Raw genomic sequence first — 23,876 nt, forward strand, 5'->3', positions numbered from 1 at the left:
TTCGGGCTTCCCAGGGTCCAAAGAGTGAGCGGCGTTGGGGGTTCCAGCCCAGAACTCAGCTACACAGACCTCCCCAAACTCCCGCCTCGCCAGGATTAAGGGAGTAAATCCCTGACGCCGCAGACCAGGTCAAGGACAAGTTCTCCCCCGCTCTGCTCCCCCCCCTCCTGGGCGGGGATTCACCCCCCCCCTTCCGGGATGAAAGGTACTAAAGAGACGCGGAGGGGGGAGCTGCGGGCCCTGGCCCCTTGATGTTCCGGTTGAACAGGTGCTAGTGAAAAGGAGGCGGACCCGGCGGAAGAGTCGGCCAGGGGGGCAGTGCGATGAAGGGGGAGCGGCCCCCTCCACCCTCAATCCCCCAGCCCGCCTCCTCCTCCTCTCCGATCCTTCCGCCCCTCCCCCCCAGGAAGCGTCCCCGGCCTAGAGGTCTTTGAAGTGTGGATGAAGCCCCCAGGGCTGCCGTCTCCCCTCGGCCACCCAACCTCCCGCTGAGGGGGGTATTTGACCTTTGGTCCCTGTGAGAGTGCCGTCTCCTCCTTGTCAAGAAAAAAAGGGGGGATCAGATCTTGTCTTTGGGCCTATATTGGTATGGTGGGGGGTGAGTCTTGGGTTGCCCTCCTCCAAACCCCAGACCCAATTTCGGGGACTTTAATCCTCCGTCTAGTGGTTGTGAGCGCTATTGTGTTTGTGTGAGTGCCCAGAAGTCAGGCGTAATTCTGTTTGCTGGGGCCTCCAAGGTAACGATTTCTTCACTCGCGTTAGATCTTTGCGCACGCCTTGAGGCTGGAGGTGTGGAGTTAGTCTTTGAGAAATTAGGTGGTGGGGCTTGGAAGAAGCGATGGTACTTCGGTATACCCCAAAAGTGTCTAGAGACCTAGAAAGTAATGACTTCAAAGAGAAGCTCCCGGAGGGCAGGAATATCTCCTCCGGCGGCCAGGAGACGCCAGAGTTCAACAAATATCTCAGCAGGCGTGGTGGTTCACGCCTTTAAAGTAGAGCCCCGCTAGTTGAGGCTACCGAGTTCAAGGTCATCCTTGCCTACGCGGCAAGTTCGTGAGTTCGAGGCCGGCCAGAGCTACTGGAGACCGTCTCAAGAAAACAAACCATTATTTGAAGAGCAAGTAAAAGTTTACAGGTGACATTGTTTACCCTCCAGAGTGGCCTCCAGGGACAGCGCCCATGAATGCCATCCAAAGAAACTCCTCCGCCCCTCCAGGAACAAGTACCAAGCACAGGCAAATGGTTCACATCGCCCAATTCCTTTTAGAGTCCTTTTTTTTTTTTTTTTAAATCTCCCCTTAATTTTCCTAGGGTTGAAGAACACTCAAAGAAGCGGGGCTGGGGGCGGGTGATCGGAGACCCAAAATGTGACAGGCTCTCTGCAGAGGGGAGGGCTCGGGAACTACCCACCTAGAGTAATAAGAGGGAAAAGAAAAAACGGAAAAGCTGCACGGAGCGCACGAGCGAAAAGCTCCCTACCAAGCCAGGCTTTGTTCCCTGAACCTAAGACTTTACCCGGCGGCGGGCGGGCCGGGAGCGAGCGAGCGAGCGGAGGCGCGCGGCCATGGCTGCCGCGGCCGGGCAGGGGGGCCGGGGGGGCGGCGCGTGAGCGGGCGGCGCGGGGCGGGCGAGCGCCCGCGATGTGCCACTCCGCGCCTCCCCCGCCGGGCCCGGGTTGCACGGTGGCCGGGCGGCCCTGGTAGCCGGCGAACGGCGCGGAAGAAGAGCGCGGCGCGCGAGTCTCATTGTTGAGGGGGGGGCCCGTCGGGGCATGAGGGCGAGAGCACGGCGGGGGGGGCGGCCAGACAGAGCGAGCGAGGAGGAGGACGCCGAGGAGGAGGAAGGAGGAGGCAAAGAAAAGAAGCGGCGGCGGCGGCGGAGGAGGGGGCGAGGAGGCGCGCGGCCCCCGCTCCCTCCCTCCCCCCCTGACCCCCGACCCCCGCCGGCCGGCCCCCAGCCCCAGCCCCGGAGGGAGCTCATGGGAGTATGAAGGAGATGGTAGGAGGCTGCTGCGTATGTTCGGACGAGAGGGGCTGGGCCGAAAACCCGCTGGTCTACTGCGATGGGCACGCGTGTAGCGTGGCCGTCCACCAAGGTAAGGCGGAGGGGGGGGGCGGCCGGCGGGGGGCTGCGGGACCCCGGGGGCGGCGCGCGCACCGGGTGCCCTCGGCCGCGCCCTCCGGAGCCCTCCTGGGGCGCGTGCCCCTCCCCCACCCACCTGAAGCGAAGGGCGGCGTGGGCTTCCCCCCCCCAGCCTGGTCCTCCAGGACCGGGTCAGGCATTGTTTTCTTGCCTATTGTTCCAGTCCCGCGCCCCCCACCCCAAGTTGAAGGAGTTTTGGGGAGAGTCCAGGGAGCAAGGAGTGAACTCCCTGATACCCGCACCGCCGGTGTCGGGGCTGTCCCGAGAATGTTTACCTGGGAGGTATCCCCCCCCCCCCCGTTGCCCGGTTTATTTTGGTTCCCGCTCCGGGAGGAAGAGGTCAAGGGGGGGTCATCCTCCTTTGCTTCCGGATGCTGGGAGGAGCGGAATTGGGTAGGGAGGAGAAGGGTCCCACGGGAGAAGGGACTCCTGAAATCCTCCGGGGAAGAGCTGAGGCTGGGAGAGCGGTGGTACAGGGGGCCCGGAATGGAGGAGAGGGAGGTTTGGAGTTTCCCCCAGCAGCACATGGATCGGGAGTTAACTCCTTAAGGAATCTTGCCGAGGGCGCAGGCTGGCATCTCTGCCTGTCTGGCACAGGCAACCAGCCCCCCCCTTCCTGAGACAGCCCTTAATGCGGTGACTGCGGGCTCTTCCCGCCAGTCTCCCTAGGTTACCTTCACCGCACCTGCTCAGCCTTGACTTTTGACCTGCACCTGTGATAGAGACAGAAAATGAGGTTCTTGGACCCCCGACTTCCTTGCCTCATCCCTTACTGGCCCTTTAAGAAGTGCCCCCCCCCCCCATAACAACAAAACGTGTTACAATCATGACTATTTCTTGTTCGGATGTCTGGTCAGGGTAGAGGATGGAAAACAGGTCCAGGGGGAAAAAGGGGGTAGGGGGATGAGGATGGAGGAGGATCCTCGGAAGTTTAAGGTCAAGGACTGTCAGACTTGCCCCTGTTCGGAATGCGTGGCCCTGTGATTGAAGGCTGGCTCTATGCTGTTGGACATTACTTGTGGTCCTGTTTCACAGTGACCCGGAGTCTGGGGAGCAGCCCCACCTACTGGGCTGGTTTTAGTCCCCTGAGTCTCTCCACGCCCCCAGTTATTCAGGGGGGAAAAAAACCAGTGGCTGTGGGCTTTGCTCAGTGACTCTCCTCCCCCACTCTTAGCTTGCTATGGCATCGTCCAGGTGCCAACGGGACCCTGGTTCTGCAGGAAATGTGAATCTCAGGAGCGAGCAGCCAGGGTGGTGAGTTCAGATTCTGTTTTTTTTTTTTTCTTTCCCCATATCACAGCATCTTCTACAGGTTGAGCTAGGGCACCCTGAGCCTGGGGCAGGACTAAGCTTTGCCACTCAGGATTTCCTGTTTCCTGACCCCATCTCCAGGCCCAGCCCTCCTCTGCTCATCACTTTGCTCTGCCCCACCTCCGGCAGAGGGGCTTTGATTTGTGTGTGTTTGTGGGTTTTTTTTTTTTTTTTTTTTTTTTTTGGTAAATGAACCTCAGGTCCGCCTTACCCAGTCTTCAGCAGTTATGAGCTCTTGGCCAAGCCTCTTTCCTGCACACCCAGATCTATGTCATCTTGGGTCCTTTTGGATGAGTTCAGGGAGGGGCCGGATCAGCAGATTTCCCCCAAACACCTGTGCTTCTTGCATTGGCAGAGGTGTGAGCTGTGCCCACACAAAGATGGGGCATTGAAGAGGACTGACAATGGAGGTGAGGGGACCTTGAGCCCCCGCTGAGGTCAGCCAGGCCCCCTGAGCAGGTGGGGGGTGGGCTGGCTTTCCCTGCTCTGGTTGTGGAAGCAGGGGACAGTCTACAGCTTGGTGCTGGGAGGGGTGGGGTCTCGTGCTTGCTGGCCTGCTGAGGCTGATCCCCACACTGTCCCAGGCTGGGCTCACGTGGTGTGTGCCCTCTACATCCCGGAGGTGCAGTTCGCCAACGTGCTCACCATGGAGCCCATTGTGCTGCAGTACGTCCCTCATGACCGCTTCAACAAGGTCAGTGGCCCCTCGCTAGTCCCCTTCCTGGCCTATTGTCCTGGGGTGCCACCATTATGCTTTCTAGCTCTCCTGGGGAACTCAGGAAGGATGCGTACTGCTGGACTATCTTCTGTGCACAGACAGGTGTATGCCTCTGCTCTGTGACTCTGGCAAATAGTAAGCTCCCCCAAAGTAGCACAGCCAGAGAACAGCCTTTAGTTAGTAGTGCATTCTTGAGTTTCTAGTATGTGAGAGAGATGGTGCAGCAGGTACCCAGTGCTTGCTATTAATCAAGACAGATGGATGAACAGGCGTTGAGATAAAGGACACCCAGTGAGGCTTGCTTGGGTATAAGGTGGTTAAGGAAGGAGAAGTTAAGGCTGCCACCTAGGGCGTGACAAAGAACTGACTTTGAGGATGCTGGTCCCAGGTTCCATGAAAAGATACAGCATATGCAGAGGTCCAGCAAGTGGAGCAGTGGGCATATCAGGGAGCTAGGCTAACATAGATGCCAGCCTCTCGAGCCTTACCGAGGACTGTGCATTGAAAATTGAATACTCGGGCTGGAGAGAGGGCTTGGTAGATGAAGCACTTGCTGCTTTTGCACAGAACCAGGCTTAGCACCTGGTACTCACATGACAGCCTACAGCCATGTATACCTCCAGTTCCAGGGAATCAATCCAGTGCGCTTGTCTGGCTTCTGAGGGCACTAGGCACACAGTGTGATACACATACAGACACACTCATACATGCAGAAATAAATAAACTCTTAAAATTTTCAGAATTCATTTCCCCAGGCATACCAACTGCATTGATGACCTTGTGACTTGCTTTTGTTGACTTGCATTATATAGGTTCCAGACCATTTCTGTTTCTGTCGGAAATTCTATTGGCTAGCACTGATCTGGGGTGGTGGAGGGCAGGATGGGATTGAGGGGAAGCCAGAGACTCCCCCAGCAGGCAAGGTGGGGTTTCCTGGAGGAGGGGTCCATTGTGCTGTGCCCTGCAGACCTGTTACATCTGTGAGGAACAGGGCCGGGAGAGCAAAGCCGCATCAGGAGCCTGCATGACCTGTAACCGCCACGGATGTCGACAGGCTTTTCATGTCACCTGGTGAGATTCCCATTCCCAGCTGCTCTGGGCTTTGTGGTGGCTGTTGAGTGTTATTATGTTTTTGTTTGCTTGTTTGTTTTTTTGTTTTTCTGAGACAGGGTTTCTCTGTAAACCTTGAAACCTGTCCTGGAACTAGCTATGTAAACCCGTAAACCAGGCTGGCCTTGAACTCACAGAGATCCACTTGTCTCTGCCTCCTGAGTGCTGGGATTAAAGGCGTGCTCCACCACTGCCCAGCTTTTTATAAATTTTTTTGGGGAGGGGAGGGGAGTGGGACTCTCGTGTGTGAGAGCTGGTGGCAATGCCATGCTTAGAACTTGGGTCCAGGAGGAAGGAGGTGGAGGCAGCTGTGGTCTGTGGCTACACCCTGCTGACCTGCCTCTCCTCAGTGCCCAGATGGCAGGCTTGCTGTGTGAGGAAGAAGTGCTGGAGGTGGACAATGTCAAGTACTGTGGCTACTGCAAATACCACTTCAGCAAGATGGTGAGTCCTGCCTGTTAGAGGGCACATGCGCTCTGGGACACCTGTGCCTGGTGCTGGAAGGCAGAAAGCCCCCTTTCCCCCTGTGCCCCCTAGTCCCTGCTTTCTGGGAGCTCTGCGGGGTGCAAATCAGAACTAGCCCAAGTGAGTAGTCAAGGCTAGGAGACAGAACCCTCCCCCTCGCACCTGTCAATCTGGGAATCTTTAAGCTAGTTAGAGCTAGGAGGACAAGTAGGACAACACTGTGCTGGGACAGGGTCTTGTTGACCGTGTGTGATCCTCCCAGGGCCCAAATGTGCTGCCTGTGTCCCATTTCACAGATAGGTAAATGAAGCGTCCCTGATGGTATAGCTTGTCTCCCAGCTGGTGGGTGGGAGGCAGAACAAACAATTCCATCAGAAAGGCCCTCAGGAACTGGCCATGCCAGGGGTAGGTAAGAGCCCTAAGGTGAGGGGGAGCCTGTGCTGGGGCCGGAGGGAAGGCTGTTTGATGGGACCAGGCAGGTAGTGAGCTTGAGGGAGGAGACGAGGCTGTCATGGCTGAACAGATGAGGAGCTTCCCCAGGCTGGGATGTAGCTGCAGAAGTAGGCTGCAGCCAGGACTCTGTGCCCCAGGCCACAGCTTGGAGAGCTCCTGAGAAGCCAGAGAGTAATATGATCAGATTTGTGTTATAGGCAGATTATCCTGGCAGCAACCATGAAGCTGGGTCGAGAGACAGCTGCAAACAGAGGGGCGGGTGACAGGGACGAGAGGCTGGATGCTGGAGTCCCTGTAGGTGTGCTTGTCTAAACATGAGAGTGGTCAAGAAGCGGAAGGTGAATGTGAAGTAAGATGCAGGCTGTAGCCAACCACTGGGTGGGGAGAGGCGGGTCCCTGGGGGTGTTAGGAAGGGGGCTGCCGGCCTCTCAGGGAGTCCACACCTTGGTCCACCCAGACCATCTTGTTTTGTGCCTGTTTCCCCGTCTGATGACTAATAGATCCCCTTCTCTTTTCAGCGGTGTCCTGGTTTGCTCCTAATTACACAGTCACTGTGCTTTTAGAGTTTGATGGCCACTTAGGGCAAGGTCAGGAGTTCTGATGCATTTGCAGGGGGCACTAGGTAGACAGCGGATTTGGTGGGGGTCCCCAGGCAGGGTGGCAAGGGCAGGCAGAGGTTACAAGCCTGAAGCTGCCTCTGTGGGTGTCCAGAATAGACGGGGTCCAGATGTGAAAGAGACTTGGGAGAAAAGATCTGGAACTTGATGAAGTAGGAGCAGAGCCCAAGCTGGCGAGGCCTGAAATTAATCCTAGGCTTTGGCAACTGGGGACTCGTTGGTGGTCATAGGGAGCAGCTGCTCCCTGCGAGCCTGGGATGGGTAAAGCTGTCAGACCAGGCACAAGGAGGGCAATCCCAGGGAGGTGGTTTGGTGTTCGTTGACAGCAGCCCCTGGCTCAGGGCAGCAGATCTTCTGTATAGACCTAGACTGCTGGGCAGAGAGGAAAAGCAGGACCAAGGAGGAGGATATGAGGGCTCGAGAGACATGAGTTCTCAGGGAGCCAGGGCTCCCGGACTGTCCTCTGTGTATTTTTTTTCTAAGGGAAGTAGGTGGCCATGGGCTGTGGTTCAGGCTGCCTGAGACGCTAGGAGAGCACTGGAATATGGGAAGGCAGCAAGAGGCCCGAGTCCTGGGTCCAGGTCCATGCCCAACCTCACTGTACCTCTTTGGAGGCTAAGGCTGGTCCGTGTCTCTTTATGATTCTGACCTCTGTGGTTGAATCTGTACATTGTTAAGACAGTGGCACACGCTTTTAATCCCAGCTCTTCGGAGGCAGAGACTGCTGAATCTCTGAGTTCGAGGCCAGCCTGGTCTACAGAGTGAGTTCCAGGACAGCCAGGACAACACAGAGAAACCTGTCTCATAAAACAAAACAAAAGACAGCTAGGGAAGCCCTAGGATTTCTAGGTTGACCAGCGAATCACAGAAGGCAGGGGTAACCTGCAGGGGCAGAGGGACCGGCTCTGGGATCCTGCGACCTTCAGAAACCTTCCTTAAGCTAATGAAAGAAAGGTTCAGCAATTCCTCTCAATCTCTACCTTCAGAAGACATCACGGCACTCCAGCGGGGGAGGAGGAGGAACAGGAGGTGGAGGCGGTGGAGGAGGTGGCAACAGTGGTACCAGCGGTGGTGGAGGTGGTTCAGGGGGAGGCAGCAGCAGTGGCGGCGGCGGCAGCAGCAGCAGCAACAGCTTCCTTACTGGCAGGAGAAGCCGGTCGGCCTCACCGTCCACACAGCAGGAGAAGCACCCTACCCACCATGAGAAGGGCCAGAAGAAGGTGAAGACCTGCTCTGTCTGACATAGCTCTTTTCAGAGACTCCCACCAGGTGCCTAGGTCTTCCCCGGAGGCCACTGAGGTTGAAGAGGTAGCTAAGGAGGTACACCCAGAGGCTCAGAGGTTGGGACCTGGCTTCTATGTCTGCCTAATTCTCTGTTTTCCTCACGACGTGACAATGTCCCCAACCTATGATTTTGTGATCCTACATGTTTGCACACATCTCTAGCCTATCCCCTTGTGCCCCATGCCAAGAAGTGTATGTGTGTTCCAGGGGTACACCCTTGTGAGTGCCTGCTCATGTGGTGCTCTGTCACTGGCGCGATAATGGGACAGGCTATTTTTAGCAGGAGGGAAGATGGGGGAGGGGCTCTTGGCTCTCAAAGGATCTTGCCTGAGCCACTCCTGTCCAGCTGGAGTCTTCCTTCCCTCTGTGGAGGGAGAGGACTCACTGAGCCCCCCACACTCACGTGTCATGGTTAACCTCCTTCAAACTCCCCTTCCATCAATATCTGGTCCCCTTTTCCTCCCCAGAGTCGAAAGGATAAGGAACGCCTTAAACAGAAGCACAAGAAGCGGCCTGAGTCCCCCCCCAGCATCCTCACCCCGCCTGTGGTCCCCACTGCTGATAAGGTATTACTGCTTGTTCTCAGGATGCTGAGTGTGCTAGTCCAGGGGTGACTGTATGTAGTGTGAAGGGTCAGGGTGAGCAGGGGCCTGCTTGGGCATCCTCTCATAGCAAGCCCTGACACATACTATGGGTGAGGTGGGGGTGCCTCCCTGCCTCTTAACTGCCATGCGGGGCACCTTTGTCCAAGCCGAGGCTCAGCGTTGGGCTCTTGTCTTTGGAGAGCAGAGGTGTGGCCCCCGGGCTTGTTTTCCCTGTGGGATAGGCTGAGAACTCCTGCCACTGGGAGGATGGCTAGATCCCACTTCCTGCTGGGTGGGAGCGGCTTCTGGCAATACCCTGAAATCCCCAGTCACCCCACCCTCTCAACTGGCTTGGCTGTAGAAATGGGTAGCATCTGAAGGAGCAACAGGCAGGCCCTACCCTAGGCCAGTGAGTGCTAATCCAAGCCAGAGCAGACTGTGTGAGTCTCCTGGGGGCCTGGAGAAAGCACTCCCTCTCGTCCCATTACTGCTAGTCACCTCTACTCCCTCACACAGTTGGCAGGGCACTGGGCATCTTAGCAGGAGGCTCAGGTATCAGGTTTCCAGGGTGATGTTGCTGTGGCAACTGTCCCAATAACTCCCCTCCTGCTTGCTTCCCTGGGCTCACCTGGGAAAGCTGGTCTGACCTTTCCTGGAACGTTCAGGCAGATAGAAAGACCTGTTGGGGGTCCCCTAGCAATGGGGGTAACCCTTGGACATGCTGTAGAGTTTTGCCTATCCCCTCACAACCCATCCCAATACTTAGGCCCCCTTCCCCCAGCTCCTCTCTTCCTGGTGGCTTTCCGAAGCACATCTGGCTCCCTTCAGAACTCCAGCTGCTGAAAAGAACAAAGGAAGACAGAGACAAGGGCTCCGCCCAGGGAGGGTAGCTCTCACTTCCCTCTCATTCGCTCCTTGGGCTCAATTTGAATACTTGGTATCCACCCTAAAGAGAGCTCACCTTCTCTGGTACTCAGGCACTACTACATAGAGGCCAGACTGTCTTTGGAACCAGGGGAGAGCAGGGGCACATGGGGAGGACTTAGTTTAGTCGTCAGAATAACCCCGTGTGGTAGGTGCCTTGCCAGGTCACTTCCACTTCCTCAGTGACGCTGAGAACACAGAGAAGTTACATAATTTGTCTAAAAGCACACAGCTAGCGGGAAAGCTTTCAACCACAGTGGTCTGGCTTGAAGGGCTGTGCTCGCACAGAACCATCTTTGCCAGGCACTAGTAACAACCACTGCCATCAGAAGCCTTATTTACTGAACCCCTGCTGTGTCTCTGGCACGGAGCTGCTCTTGACCCCCAGGAATGTGCTCCTAAGGATGGTAACTGCTGAGCCAGGTCCAGAGGCTACACAACAGAGATACCATGGTGAGGAGGGCAGAGCCTCCCAACACCCTGCCCTCCCAGAGTATCGCACCTCAGCCAGACAGTAAGACCAGGTCATTCGCCTAGGTGTGTAGCGAGGCTTCCTAGAGTTGGGGCTTCCTAGCTGGGTATTGGAGAAGCAAAGACAGGCTGCCCTGTGGTGGGTTGGTGTGCAGGCTTGGGGATTCCAGCAAGAATTTGCAGTCGTCAGAGATGGGCCAAAGCCAGGTGGCTGTGAGTGGTAACAGCTGGAGGGCCCAAGACCAGCACCAGTCTTTAGGCCAGAGGTATTTCCTAGTGAGCCTTCGCTGAGTAGGTCAGTGCGGAATGTGGACTGGTCTCTCTTGGGTCCTGGGGCAAAGACAGGGTCAGGACATTCCCTAGAATTCTGCAGCTGCCTCCTGTCTCACTGTTCTAGAGCCTCCCACGGCTCCTTGCCTGGAGACAATTGAGCCCAGGTCCTGTGCCTTCACCCTCATCCCCAAATCAGGCTGAGCTGGATTGTGCAGCTGGCAGTGAGCCTCTGTTGTCTCTCCTTAGGTCTCCTCAGCTTCGACTTCCTCCCACCATGAGGCCAGCACTCAGGAGACCTCTGAGGGCAGCAGGGGCTCAAAGGGGAAAAAGTCTTCCAGCCATAGCCTGAGTCATAAGGGGAAGGGACTGAGCAGTGGGAAAGGTGTGAGCAGTTTTACCTCCGCCTCCTCCTCTTCCTCCTCCTCTTCCTCTTCTTCCTCCTCTGGGGGGTCTTTTCAGCCTGCAGGTGAGTATGGGTGTCATGGAGGAGGCTGGGAGGGGGAGCCTTTTGTCATATGCTGTTGTGGCTGGCAAGGGACTGGTGCTTCACAGGGAATTCCCCCCTCCCCCAGAGGCTCAGTTCCCAGCTGGGTTCTCCACCCTTCACTCTTTTTTTTTTTTAAGATTTATTTATTTTTGCATGGGGGTACTTTGTCTGCACACCAGAAGAGGGCATAGGATCGTTAAAGATGGGTTGTGTCAGGTCCCGTTATAGGTAGTTGTGTTAGATACCTTTATAGCTAGATGGTTATGGACTGCTGGGGCTTGAACTCAGGTCCTCTAGAAGAGCAGTCAGTGCTCCAGCCCTCACCTTTCCCTTCTTAAGTCAGAGCTCATCTGTTCCTTTCAGGGCCAACCCCTCCAGCCCCGCAGTAATGTCCCCTACTCTTGTGTCAAAGGGGCCAATCAGAAGCACCAATATTAGTTCCAGGCATGGCGGCCTATAATCCCAGCATTTGGGAGCTGCAGGATTGCTTGAGTTTGAGGCCGGCCTGTGCTGGAGTGAGAACCTGTCCCTGCCAGTGCTAATGTGACAGTAATTCACTCAAGGGTGGAAGTGGCTTCCCTCCTGTTGTTTCCAGCAGGGGCTGTTAACGTAGGACACACAGCTGGCCAGGACACAAGGCTTCATTCCCCGGCTAGGGAGGTAGGTGGTCCGGCAGCAATCCCCTTCCTTTGTTGCAGGCTCGTCCTTGCAAAGCTCTCCTGACTTCGTGGCATTCCCCAAGCTGGAGCAGCCTGAGGAAGACAAGTACTCCAAGCCCGCGGCCCCCACTCCGCCAGCCCCTCCCTCGCCCACAGCCCCTGAGCCCCCTAAGGCTGACCTCTTCGAGCAGAAGGTGGTTTTCTCTGGCTTTGGGCCCGTCATGCGCTTCTCTGCCACCTCCTCCAGCTCCAGCCGGGCCCGAGCCCCCTCACCTGGGGACTACAAGTCTCCCCATGTTTCGGGAGCTGGGGCCTCAGCAGGAGGCACCCATAAGCGGATGCCTGCACTGAGTGCCACCCTTGGACCTGCCGAGGAGGCTCCTGAGACAGGCCTGAAGGAGAAGAAGCACAAAGCCAGCAAGAGGAGCCGCCACGGGCCAGGCCGTCCTAAGGGTAGCCGAGGCAAGGAGGGTGCCACAGGCCCCACTGCCTCCCTCCCTGGGGCTCAGCTGGCTGGTTTTACTGCTACTGCTGCCTCGCCCTTCTCTGGAGGCTCCCTGGTCAGCTCCGGCCTTGGGGGTCTGGCCTCCCGGACCTTTGGGCCTTCAGGAAGCTTGCCCAGCCTGAGCCTGGAATCCCCTCTGCTGGGGGCAGGTTAGTGACCCCTGTAGTTAAAGAACATCTCAAGGACTAACCAGTCCTGTGAGAAGGCAGGAACTTAAATGGAAGAGTTAGAGGAAGTGTCTCTGGGTAGAAACTGTTCCAGAAGACAGAATGGAAGTGGCCATCAGCTCTAAGTTGTTCTCATAGATGTCGTCTGCATGAAGAGACTGGGGTAGTCGCCAGCAGGATCAGGAGTGTTCTAAATAGAAAAATAAGAAAAGCTCAGAATTGCCCAGACCAAGGCGGGGTAGTAGAAGTGAAAGGCCAGAGTCCCAGGCATGCAGTGTTCCCTGAAGAGGGGCTGCCTTCCCATCTGAAGAGGAGTCTGGGGCATAAGGGGACCTTAGGGTTTCCTGTATGTCTTTGTATTTTTAGGAATCTACACCAGTAATAAAGACCCCATCTCTCATGGTGGAGGGATGCTGCGGGCTGTCTGTAGCACCCCACTCTCTTCCAGCCTGCTGGGGCCTCCAGGGACCTCAGCCTTGCCCCGCCTCAGCCGTTCCCCATTCACCAGCACCCTCCCATCCTCTTCTGCTTCCATCTCCACCACTCAGGTGAGGCACTTCCTGGGCAGGTGGGGACAGCACCTACAGTGTGCCCTCTCTTCTCCAGGTGTGCCCTGCCACACTGTCCAGCTGTGGTAGAGGACGGGCACACTGAGGCTGGAGTCTGGTTCTTCCAACAGGTCTTTTCTCTGGCTGGCTCTACCTTCAGTCTCCCTTCTTCCCACATCTTTGGAACCCCCGTGGGCACTGTAAACCCCCTCCTCACCCAAGCCGAGAATAGCCACACAGGTATGCTGGCCCCTGCTCCTGTTCCCTTTTCTTCTGAAGAACATGGCTGTAGAAAGCATGAGGGTCCCCTCCCTCCAGCCATTGCCTCCTCTGCCTAAACAGATTTATCTTACACACTTCCAGCCAGGGGGCTTAGGGAAAGCAGTGCTGGGCACGGCAGGGCAGTCCTGCCCCATCCACAGAAGAGAAGTGACCTGCTCAAAGCCCTAGGTAGAGAATGGCAAAGCCAGCTAAAACAAGCCAGTGCCCTTTCCCTGGCCCCTCCTGTGCAGTGGTAGTCGGGATCACAGAGGTCCCGCCAGCTGGGCTTTCTGCTCTCCACGTGTTTAGGAGTTAAGGGGGTGGGAGGCAAGCTCCCCCATCTTCTCCCTAGAGTCTACTCAACCCCTGAGAGCTGAACAGAGACTTGGGGGCCTGTCAGCCTTGGGGCGGGGCTTGGCTATAAGCTGCCAGTTGAGTTAAAACCAAATCTGACTTCTGTTTCAGGATTTGGTTGGGTAAAATTGGTGTGTTTTCTATAACCCAGAGCACGTGTGTGTGTGTGTGTGTGTCTCCTGTTGACAACAGTTTTCTGAATATAAGTTTATGAATATAAGAAGTCAAAGCTAATTATGATAATACAATGATTAAGGGCTTGCTTTGTGCTTGCTGAGCCCGCCAGCTAAGCCCAGCACTCTTACGACCTTATTTTAATCCTGAGAACGGTTGCTATACAGAGGCTGGTTACCGTTTCAAGGTCACACAGCCAGTGTCTGGTTCAGTTGCTCCAGGTTTGTCTTGACCTCAGTTTCTGTAACTGGAAGATCTAGAAACAGACAGCAGGAGCCCTGTAGGAAGGGGAAGAGCTTTTCTGAGATGGGGTTGCCAAGCTCAGCTCCTTGCCAGTATGAGCTACCAGCCTAGGTTTGGGGGGTACTGAAAAAGGGGACTGTGTTGAGGTCCTAGGAGCAGCCCCCACTTTCCAGGGAGGGCCCTGAGGCAGGTAGCTCCCCTCCCCCTGATCCTTGCCATCCCTTCTCCTTCCAAGAGCCAGACCTAGAAGACTGCAGCTTCCGGTGTCACGGGACCTCCCCCCAGGAGAGTCTCTCTTCCATGTGAGGGAGGGTGCACCTTGGTGGAGGGAGGAGTGGGTGGGGGCAGGATCGAGGACCTCCTGGTTGGTGGGGGTGGGCTGGAATCTATGCTAGGTGAGCCTGAGTTCACGTCTCCTCTGGCCTCAGGTCTCCCATCAGCAGCCTCCCTGCGCTCTTCGACCAGACAACAGCGGCGCCTTGTGGGGGTGGCCAGTTAGACACCACGGCCCCAGGCACAACTAACATGGAGCAGCTGCTGGAGAAGCAGGGCGATGGAGAGGCCGGTGTCAACAGTGAGCGGGGAGCACAGGGACGGGAGGCCTGTCCCAGCCACTGCTTCCCCTTTCCCTAGGGACTCAAGCCAGTGGCCCCAGGGCTGATTTATTTCTTTTAAACATTTATATTTTAATTCATTTTACATTCCAACCAAGGTTCTCCCCGCCACCCCACCTCCCCTTACTCCTCCCAACAGGTAAGGGCTCCCATGAAGATTTGACACAGTTTGGCACATTAATTTGGGGCAGAATCAAGCCCCTCCCCTCCACATTAAGTCTGAATATGGCACATACACACACACACAAACACCCCTCATCTTTAACCTTGCATAGGTGGTGGTCTCTGTCCACCTATGCTAATTCTACCTTTGTTCCTCATGACCTCCTGGCACAAGTTGTAACCAAACCCCAGGTTGTACCCACTCCCCTCAGTCTCAGTAGCATCAGGAGCCTCCTGCAGTCCTCAAACCTCTGTATCCCAGATCTCCCTCCCCAAAGGCATCTATCTGGGTAGCCTTTGCCCTCTAGACCCAGTCCCTCCCACTGGCCCTGCCTCTGTGATGCATGCTGCACTAACCTCAGGCTCCTCCTCTCTCTCTGAAGTTGTGGAGATGCTGAAGGCCCTGCATGCCCTGCAGAAGGAAAACCAGCGGCTCCAGGAGCAGATCCTCAGCCTGACAGCCAAGAAGGAGCGATTGCAGATCCTCAACGTGCAGCTCTCTGTGCCCTTCCCTGCCCTGCCTGCTGCCCTGCCTGCCGCTAACGGCCCTGTCCCAGGGCCCTATGGGCTGCATCCTCAAGGTGAGGGCATCCAGTCCAGTCTGCCGTAGGAATTCCTGCCTGGTGACTTGAACTGGTCCCATTGCATCTCCCATATTCCCTCCTTTAGTGGGCAGCAACGACTCCCTGAGCACCAGCAAGAGCCCTCCAGGGAAGAACAGCCTTGGCCTGGACAATTCCCTGTCCACGTCTTCCGAGGTGGGCACTACAAGGAGGGGACAGGGAGGAGGAACTGGAGAGAGGTCCTTTCAGTCTAGTTCTACCCAGCAGCTGTTGGAATCTGGCCACTGAAAGGATTGGTTGTTATTTTAAATAAGTAGTATGGGTGGGTGCCTCCTTAATACAGGGCACTGGCCAAGTAAGCAGTGAATGAAGTAGACTCAGGCCTCCCGAAGATGGGCTGAACCCAAGAGAACAGCAAATTGCAAAGGAGAAATAATAGAAAGATGAGCTCAATTAAGGGCTAAAGGAGCCCGAGAGAAGGCGGCCGTCTTGGGGAGGGAGTGTTGAGAAGCCTTTGTGAAGGGTTTCTCATAGTGCCTCATACATGCTAATCCCTGTGTAATTGGTGGCGGTTGGAATAGCAGTTGCTATTGTTATGTTGTGGTTATTATTGGAATCCAACAAACCGAGCGCTTGGTTCTTCTCTGCCACTTACTGTGACTTGGGGCAGTCATAATCATAAAAGCAACACCAGTTGCAAGCTTGCCCTGCAGAGTTTCTTAGTCTTCACAGCGACCTTGTGGAAGGATATTGCTGTCACATACAGTGTATGAATACATAAACCGAGGCAGAGGTTGAACCCAGGGCTACCTACCCAAGGCCCTGAGTTGTGGGATTTGAACCTGAGCCTCTTGCTCCAGTGAGAGTTCCGTTGCTCTTGGCTGCAGAGTTCCTTAACTGGTAACGTCAGTGACTTTAGCCGTGACGTGAAATGACAGAATAGTACAGGTCCGTACTCACCCCTGGACCTGGTTCCCTTGGAAAATCAGTACCATTACCATTGTTCGTCATGAAGCCAGACTAGCAAAGGGTGCTGGGCCTCTGGAGGTAGCCAGTAAACATGATCTACAGCCTTTTAGCTCTCCTCACCTGGCCCTGCTGTTTCTCCAGGGTGCCTGGAGCCTTAAGGGGGCTTTGCTTCAAGAGAATGCTGGTGGATACTGGGCTGGGGGCCAGAAAGGTCATGCTGGCCCCCTGCCCTCTGACTTGTCCCTTCCCCCTCCTCCCCAGGACCCACACTCAGGCTGCCCGAGCCGCAGCAGCTCATCGCTGTCCTTCCACAGCACGCCCCCACCGCTGCCCCTGCTCCAGCAGAGCCCCGCCGCTCTGCCCTTGGCCCTGCCTGGGGCCCCTGCCCCGCTCCCACCGCAGCCACAGAATGGGCTGGGCCGGGCACCCGGAGCAGCGGGGCTGGGGGCCATGCCCATGGCTGAGGGGCTATTGGGTGGGCTGGCTGGCAGCGGGAGCCTGCCCCTCAATGGGCTTCTGGGGGGGTTGAATGGGGCTGCTGCTCCCAACCCTGCGGGCTTGAGCCAGGCTGGCGGGGCCCCCACGCTTCAACTGCCAGGTTGTCTCAACAGGTGAGGGAGAGCTCAGCCCTAGGGAAGGGAATGGGAGGCTGGATGTGGGAGGGATGCCCCCCAGTACCCCCTTGTCCCACCCAAAGGAAAAATGACCCTATTGCATTTATAGTTCTGGCAGTCTGTTGACTTTAGGGACTCCTCAGACTTTAGCTCTGGGTGTATCTGGACAGGAGTAGTTCAGGGGACAAGATCTGAATCATGTCCCTACTGCTAGTCTTCTGGACAGGTTGTCCATCTGCCTGGGCTTGAGGGCTTCTGGGAACTCGTGGGTGTGGGGTCTTTCTCTTGGTACCTTCTTATCTATGTTATACCGGCCTCAGCCTGACAGAGCAGCAGAGACACCTCCTTCAGCAGCAAGAGCAGCAGCTCCAGCAGCTCCAGCAGCTCCTGGCCTCTCCACAGCTGACTCCAGTGAGTAGTACCCCCTCCCTTGCTATTCCCTGCCAGCCCTACCCAAAGAGCCTACCTCCAAGAATGCAACCATGGAGAGGGTCTCCAGGCTGGTGGGCTTGAACCTGGGGGGTTTGTGAACAGTTGGAAGACAGACTGTTTTCAGGGCCTCTTGGGCACTGGGCTGGGGCTGCTGGGTCACATTGCAATAACAGAGTTTGGAGAGTGGCAGGTCCAGTAGGAACTGAGTTTTGCAGCCCTGCCCCAAGAGTCTTCGGGGGATTTCCAGGATCTTGGGGAGGTTTCTATGCAGGTGACATTCTCTTGACCACCTTTTAAAAATGAGGGATTGAAGCTGAGTCTGGCTTAGTGGCGCCCCACGCATTAGGTCCTTGTCTGCATCCCCTTCAAGGCAGATAAACAAAATGAACAGATGATGATTTCTGGGTGTGGTGTGTGGTATATGACAGTAGTCTAAGCAGTTTGGAGCCTGAGGCTGGGGAATGGCCATGAGTTCAAGGTGGGCCTGGGCCACATGATGAGTTGGAGTCTGCCCAGGACTTCAGAATAAGACATGAGTCTTTTTTTTTTTTTTTTTTTTTTTCCGAGATAGGGTTTCTCCACAGCTTTTGGTTCTTGTCCTGGAACTAGCTCTTTTAGACCAGGCTGGCCTCGAACTCACAGAGATCCACCCCGAGTGCTGTGATTAAAGGCGTGCGCCACTACCACCCGGCTTTAAGACATGAGTCTTAAAGAAATAAAATAACCAAGAAAAAACAAAACAAAACAAAAACCCTAAACAGAAGTCTCTTAAGATGACTCCACAGAGCTGGGTGGTGGTGCCACATGCCTTTAATCCTACCACTTGGGCAGTAGAGGCAGGCAGGTTTCTGTGTTCGAGGCCAGCCTGGTCTACAGAGAGAGAGTTCCAGGGCATCCTCCGAAGCTACAGAGAAACCCTGTTTCAGGACCCCACCCCCTAAGATGGACCTTGCTGTCTACTTAGTGACCTGAGTTCCATCCGTGGAACCCACACGGTGAGAGGGGAGAATAGAGTCCCTGACCACCAGTTATACCCCTAACACAGAAAGTAAATAAGTGTAACTTAGAAATAATTATTCAAGAAGAGAAGCAGTTGAACCGATTATGGGAACAGAAATAACATGATTTCTTTGACAGAATGTTATTCTCTGTTTCTTTTTGAGACAGCTGGGTGTTTTGTTGTTGTTGTTGTTCTCACACACACACACACTGGGTTTCTCTGTGTAGCCTTGGCTGTCCCATAACTTGTTTTGTAGACCAGGCTGGCCTTGAACTCACAAAGATCCATCTGCCCCTACCTCCCAAATGCTGGGATTGAGGGCAGGCATGTGCCACCATGCCCAGCTTTATTTTGGTTTTTGAGACACTGAAAATAAATGCCTTTTAAAGTTAGATAAAAATAAATAGTTGGGGATGGCGTTTTATGCCTATAATCTCAGTGTGCACACGGGAAGTAGAGGCAGAAGAACTGAAAGTTCAAGGTCATTGTCAGCTCCATATCAAGTTTGAGGCCAACCCTGAATGGGACCCTGCCTCAAAAACAAAGCAACTTTTTGCACCCCCTATTCCATTTATTTTTATTTTATGTATCTGCCTGTGTACTACATGTGTGCAGTGCCCACAGAGGCCTGAAGAGGGCATTGGGTACCCTGGAGCTAGGCTGTTTGCAGATTGTTGAAAGCTACTTTGTAGCTGCTGGGACTTAAATCCAGGTCCCTTAGAAGAATAGCCATTGAGGCATCTTTCTTGGCCACAGACAAAATTTTTTTTCTTTGTTTTTGTTTTTTGAGGCAGTGTCTCACTAACCTCTGATTGGCCTGGAACTCCATTTACAGACCAGGCTGATCTTGAACTTAGAGATTCTTCTGCTTCTGCATGAGTGCCACCAAGTCTTTCAAACTAGTTTTTAGAAAGAAAAAAATAAAAAAGAAGGGAAGTGCTTGGTGATTGTTGTCCCACTTCCGTGCCTTCTGTTTGGAGTGTGGTTGTCGTAGGGACTGAGGACCTGACATGGTGGGCAGGGCCAGAGCTGTGTATGGCCTGCACTTGCCCAGGTGCTCAGTTGGCAGCTGCTTACCTGGCCACAGGTAGTCCTTTACTTGTCCAGATGGGGAGACAGAGGCCCAGAGTGCCAAAGTAGAGACAGACTCTTGGTCTTCCTGTCGTGGGCCTTAGGGTTCCCGTATGAGGGGCCCTGGTCTGGCAAGGCAGGTAGCCTTGGGGAAGACAGCAGGGCCACTACCACTGAGCAGTCTGTCCTTGCAGGAGCACCAGACTGTGGTCTACCAGATGATCCAGCAGATTCAGCAGAAACGGGAGCTGCAACGGCTGCAGATGGCTGGGGGCTCCCAGCTGCCCATGGCCAGTCTGCTGGCTGGAAGCTCCACCCCACTGCTGTCTGCGGGCACCCCTGGCCTGCTGCCTACAGCATCAGCCCCACCCCTGCTGCCTGCTGGAGCCCTGGTGGCCCCTTCACTCGGCAGCAATACAAGTCTCATGGCTGCAGCAGCTGCGGCTGCAGCAGTAGCAGCAGCAGGCGGACCGCCAGTCCTCACTGCCCAGACCAACCCCTTTCTCAGCCTACCCGGGGCAGATGCCAGTGGGAGTGGCCCCAAAGGAGGGGTGAGTAAGGGGCCTGGGTCTTCCTTTGTCCCTTCTAAGGGACAAGCAGAGATCCCTTCTAAGGGACAAGCAGAGAAGGATGGTTACAGTGACATCAGATAGATCTGTAGTGGGAGGCGGGAACCCCTAGGTCAACCAGATAGCCAGCTGCAGACAGCAGGACCTTAGTGTCCATTGGGGTTCCCTTCTTCAGAGGCAAGAAAGGCCACTCTGAGCCATTTAGAGAAAACAGCCTTCCAGCTTGGTGAGATGGCTCAAAGTATAAAATGGTGCTTGCCACCAAACCTGATGACCTGAATTTGGTCTCAGGGACTCATGTACTGGAGGAGAGAGCTGACTCCGGGAATCTTCCCTCTGTTGTGCACACGTGTGTGTACACATGCATATACACATTGACTGTGATTTTTTTGTTTTAAAGTCTGTTTTAAAAACCAGCTTTCCAGTGGGAGGAGTAGTTAGAAAATGCTGTTTCCCTCCTGTGTGCGGCAGTTAGAAAGAGATGCTCTTCTGGGCAGGCCTGTTTCTTCTTGGAGAACTCACTCACCTGAGCCCAGGGAGCCAGCTCTGGGCACAAGTCAGGCACTCTCACTCCACACACTGCGGACAGGCAGAGGCCTGGCTGCTCCATACTCTGCTCCAGTAGCCTCTGCTGTCCCTGTTCTACCTGGGCATTAGGGCCAGATGCCTCCAATACTCAAAATCTCCCTTCCTGTCTTTCCAGACCACTGACAAAGGAGCCTCAGCCAGCCAGGAAAAAGGCTAACTCGACCCTGCCTCTCCTGACCCCTACATGGCTTGAGGGTCCTTGCCTGGAATGGGTACCTGGGCCCGGACTCTGGAGGGCCAGGCCCAGAGCCTGTGCTGATGCCCAGGGAGTGTGTGCCTGGAGTTCCAGGTGCTGTGGAGAGAGACTGGAGGGAAGCCCTTCCACCTGGCCTGTTCCCGTACTGCACTGGCTGCTCCAGGAGTGAGGATCGGGGAGGACAGGCTCCAAGCCTGCCTAGGAGCCCCCATCCTCTGCAGATGCCTAGGGGCCCCCCCAAAGAGCAAAGCAGGTCATGGCATAGGAAGTGGAGAGTTGGTTGGACCTACCACGTAAACCAGTCAGCACTTGAATGGGGAAGGAGCAGAGTAGGCCCTTGGGCCTCCCTGTGTGGTATTCCTTATGGAAAAAGGGCTGGTCCCAGTTGACCTTCAGAGTCTTCCCAGCAGAAGGGGTCCCTTTGACTGCTTCCCATCATCCCTCCCCGCTGAGGGTCACAAGCTGAGCTTGGAAAAGCCTACAGATGTGGGGGGCTGAGGAAGGGCAGGATAGCACCTCTTGGGGCCCCATGATGGGGCTGGGCAGGGGTGGGGGGGTCGTCCCTCACTGTCCTTGGTGTCCTGCCCCTTTTTGCACTATTGGCTTGAGGAGTGCCGAGGGTGGGGAGAGGGAGCTGCCTGACTCCACAGCGCGTGAGAGTGTGTGTGTGAGTGTGAGTGTGTGTTTATGGTCAGTCTGCTTAACCTGTCTGTCTGTCACCTCTTTCTCTGGACCTGGGGCAGCCAAGGGCAAGGACAGGAGCATTGGCCAGAACCAGAGCAGGACTTCCTAGCTCTTGTAGCCTGTACCCCCTTCTCAGCTCTAGTCCTTTTCCAGGGCATGAATTGTAAACTTAAAAAAATTAAAAAAAAAAAAAAAAAAAAGAACAGTACTCCAATATTGGAGAATTCCTGGGGGCTGAAGGCTCTGAATCAGGGTAATATCCTACCTTCCCTCCTCTGGACCCCACTCTGTCTCAGGGCCCCTCAGGGCCTCTTCCCCCCACTGGTATCTGGTCTTTGCTGGCACAAGAGATGAGGGAGGGGTAAAGCACCACTTCTCCTAACAGAAGTCTCCCTCCCTGAAGTAGCTAGTCTGCCTCTTCAGCCCCACCTTCACCAGCTAGTAGAGCCACTTAAGCTAACCACTGTCCCTTTCACCCACCAGCTGTTTTCCAGGGTGTGGTCGTGGGCAGCAGAGTCAGTCTGCCCAAGGCCATTGTGAGAAACATTGAGTGGGTCATGGAAGCGCAGCCATGGAGGCCTGTGTCCCTTTTGGTTGCACTGGCTGGGACTGAGGGCCAGTTTTCCCTGATGTTCATGTCTGTGGGTCCCTTTGCATGTGTGCATTTTGGTGTGTTTCTGTTTGGGTTTTGTTTTTGGGGTTGTTTGGTTTTTTTTTTTGTAATAAAAAAAGATGTGTATATTTTTGGCAATGACAGAAACGTAGTGCAGATATATTTTTGCCTGTGCTGCTCAACTGTTTTTTTTTTCTGGTATGGAAAATAATATTCCTGTTGATAAGACTTTGTAAGATACTAGGGTGGGTTGGGGACCTTCAGGAGCAAGTTCTTTGGCACTAGGAAGGATTTGTTTGAGGGGTCAGTTGTGTTGACCTCAGAAATACTCACTTTTCTAACTGCTTAGTATCGGAAAGGCATGGTCCTCATCTTTTCAGCTCTTAACTTCTAGTCTAAGAGCCAGTGATTCTTAGACGGCTTGCTCATCCAGGCCCACGCCGTTACCCCAGCCACCATTCAGAACCAAGTAGTCTCTGCTGTGATGTCTGTAAGGCTGTCACGTGTGGAGTAAGTAGGAGCCCTAGGTGCCCCGCCCCAGATGCTCCTTGGCCCCAGTCACCCTGATCTCTGGAACTCTGCTCTCAACTTTGCAGAGCTCTTCTTCCTCTTTTGGGCCAGGATGCTGAGAGCTCTGGGCCTCGCATAGATTGGTGCTGCTCTTTTCTTTTTTTCTTTGGTTTGGTTTTGATTTTTGGTTTTTCGAGACAGGGTTTTTCTGTGTAGTGGAACCTCTCTTGGAACTCACTCTGTAGATCAGGCTGACCTCGAACTCACGGAGATCTGCCTGCCTCTGCCTCCCAAGTGCTGGGATTAAAGGCGTGCACTACCAACTACCACCATTTTAGCTTTCAAAACAAGGTTTCTCTTTGTAGTCCTGGCTGTCCTGGAAGTTGCTCTGTAGACCAGGCTGAACTCAAACTCAGAAATCTGCCTGCCTTTTCCTCCTGAGTTCTGGGATTAAAGGCGTGTACTGCCACCACTACTAGGTGGTGTTGCCCCTGTACTGAGACGAGGGAAATTGTGACAGTCTTGGTGAAATGACATAGGGAAAATTAGGAACAGAGTACACGGCAGGATGGCAAGAATGACCTCACATCTTACAGTCTTAGTGGTTTTTGTTTTTGTTTTCCTGGGACAAGGTCTACTCTATTATGTAGCTCTGGCTGTCCTGGAGCGTGCTATGTAGACCAGGCTGGCCTCAAACTCAGAGTACCACCTGCCTCTGCCTCCTGTGTGCTGGGATTAAAGGTGTGCACCACCATGTCTGGCTTTGGTCCATTTTTTGATAAAGAGCTTTGGTGGGGTAAAGGGGAAAGATGCAGAATTAGAGCCATCTCTGTCTGGGGGAAGGGGAGGATGTGGTTTGCAGAGCGGAAGTGGAGTCTGAGAACGCATGAGTGGATCTTGATGTCACCACCCTCAGTGAGAAGAGATGAATGAGCAATGCATGCCGAGTCTGTGCCCACCAGGGCGGTCATGGCTGGTGGATCTCAGTGCTGAATGGGATTCCACTGTAGTTAGGAGGTCATTGGAGCTGACTTTACAGGTGATTGCTTGCTCTAAGCCTAGGAGGGACAGCAGCGATGAGCCTCAGTACCTAGCCAGGTCATTCCTGTTCCATTGTCCAGCCTTCTAGCTGCAGCTAGTTGGCTGGCTGTCCCTGTGTGTGTGTGTGGTATGTGTGATGGTGCGGTTGCGAGTCTAGGATGGTGCCCATGGTGGGAAGGTATCTATGTAGCACTGACTGTCTTAGCTCCCAGCTGACGAATCCTCTCCAGAGACAATGACACTTTAAGGGTTGCCTTTAAAAAGAATAAATTGTTATCTCCCCATCCCCTCTCCCTCATCCCAGCTTGTTGTTTCTCCCTCAGGCTCTTGGGTCTACCGCTGCCCCTAGGTGCCCTGATCTTGAGGCTGGTGACCCGTTCCCTTTACTGTGTTGAGACCCAGGGAGTGCCCACCCTCGACTCCTAGGAAGGGGCTAGACAAATGAGGGGAGCCCAAAGAAAGGGCAACATTTACATCTCCCTCTCCCAAACTGGGATGCT

General features: G+C 54.8%; 1 protein-coding gene across 2 annotated transcripts; it reads left to right on the forward strand.

Moving 5' to 3' along the window:
* Positions 1 to 1,553: 1,553 nt before the first annotated feature.
* On the forward strand, positions 1,554 to 23,089 carry Mllt6 (MLLT6, PHD finger containing). Of its 2 annotated transcripts, none has more exons than XM_050156630.1 (20): positions 1,554 to 2,095; positions 3,317 to 3,396; positions 3,809 to 3,863; positions 4,038 to 4,147; positions 5,139 to 5,242; positions 5,632 to 5,725; positions 7,803 to 8,036; positions 8,568 to 8,666; positions 10,599 to 10,818; positions 11,538 to 12,152; positions 12,537 to 12,718; positions 12,850 to 12,958; positions 13,986 to 14,052; positions 14,179 to 14,324; positions 14,910 to 15,107; positions 15,196 to 15,284; positions 16,320 to 16,669; positions 16,993 to 17,083; positions 19,370 to 19,726; positions 20,448 to 23,089. In XM_050156630.1, the coding sequence occupies exons 1-20, from the start codon at positions 1,987 to 1,989 to the stop codon at positions 20,487 to 20,489; spliced, it is 3,351 nt and encodes a 1,116-aa protein (XP_050012587.1). In that variant the 5' UTR covers positions 1,554 to 1,986; the 3' UTR covers positions 20,490 to 23,089. The 2 variants fall into 2 exon arrangements, with proteins under 2 accessions (XP_050012587.1, XP_050012588.1); XM_050156631.1 differs by having other exon boundaries at positions 10,599 to 10,734.
* Positions 23,090 to 23,876: the final 787 nt, after the last annotated feature.

The sequence above is a fragment of the Alexandromys fortis genome, unplaced genomic scaffold, assembly GCF_014885135.2.
Source record: "Alexandromys fortis isolate MF-2015 unplaced genomic scaffold, M_Fortis_MF-2015_v1.1 scaffold_31, whole genome shotgun sequence".
Classification (NCBI taxonomy): Eukaryota; Metazoa; Chordata; class Mammalia; order Rodentia; family Cricetidae; genus Alexandromys; species Alexandromys fortis.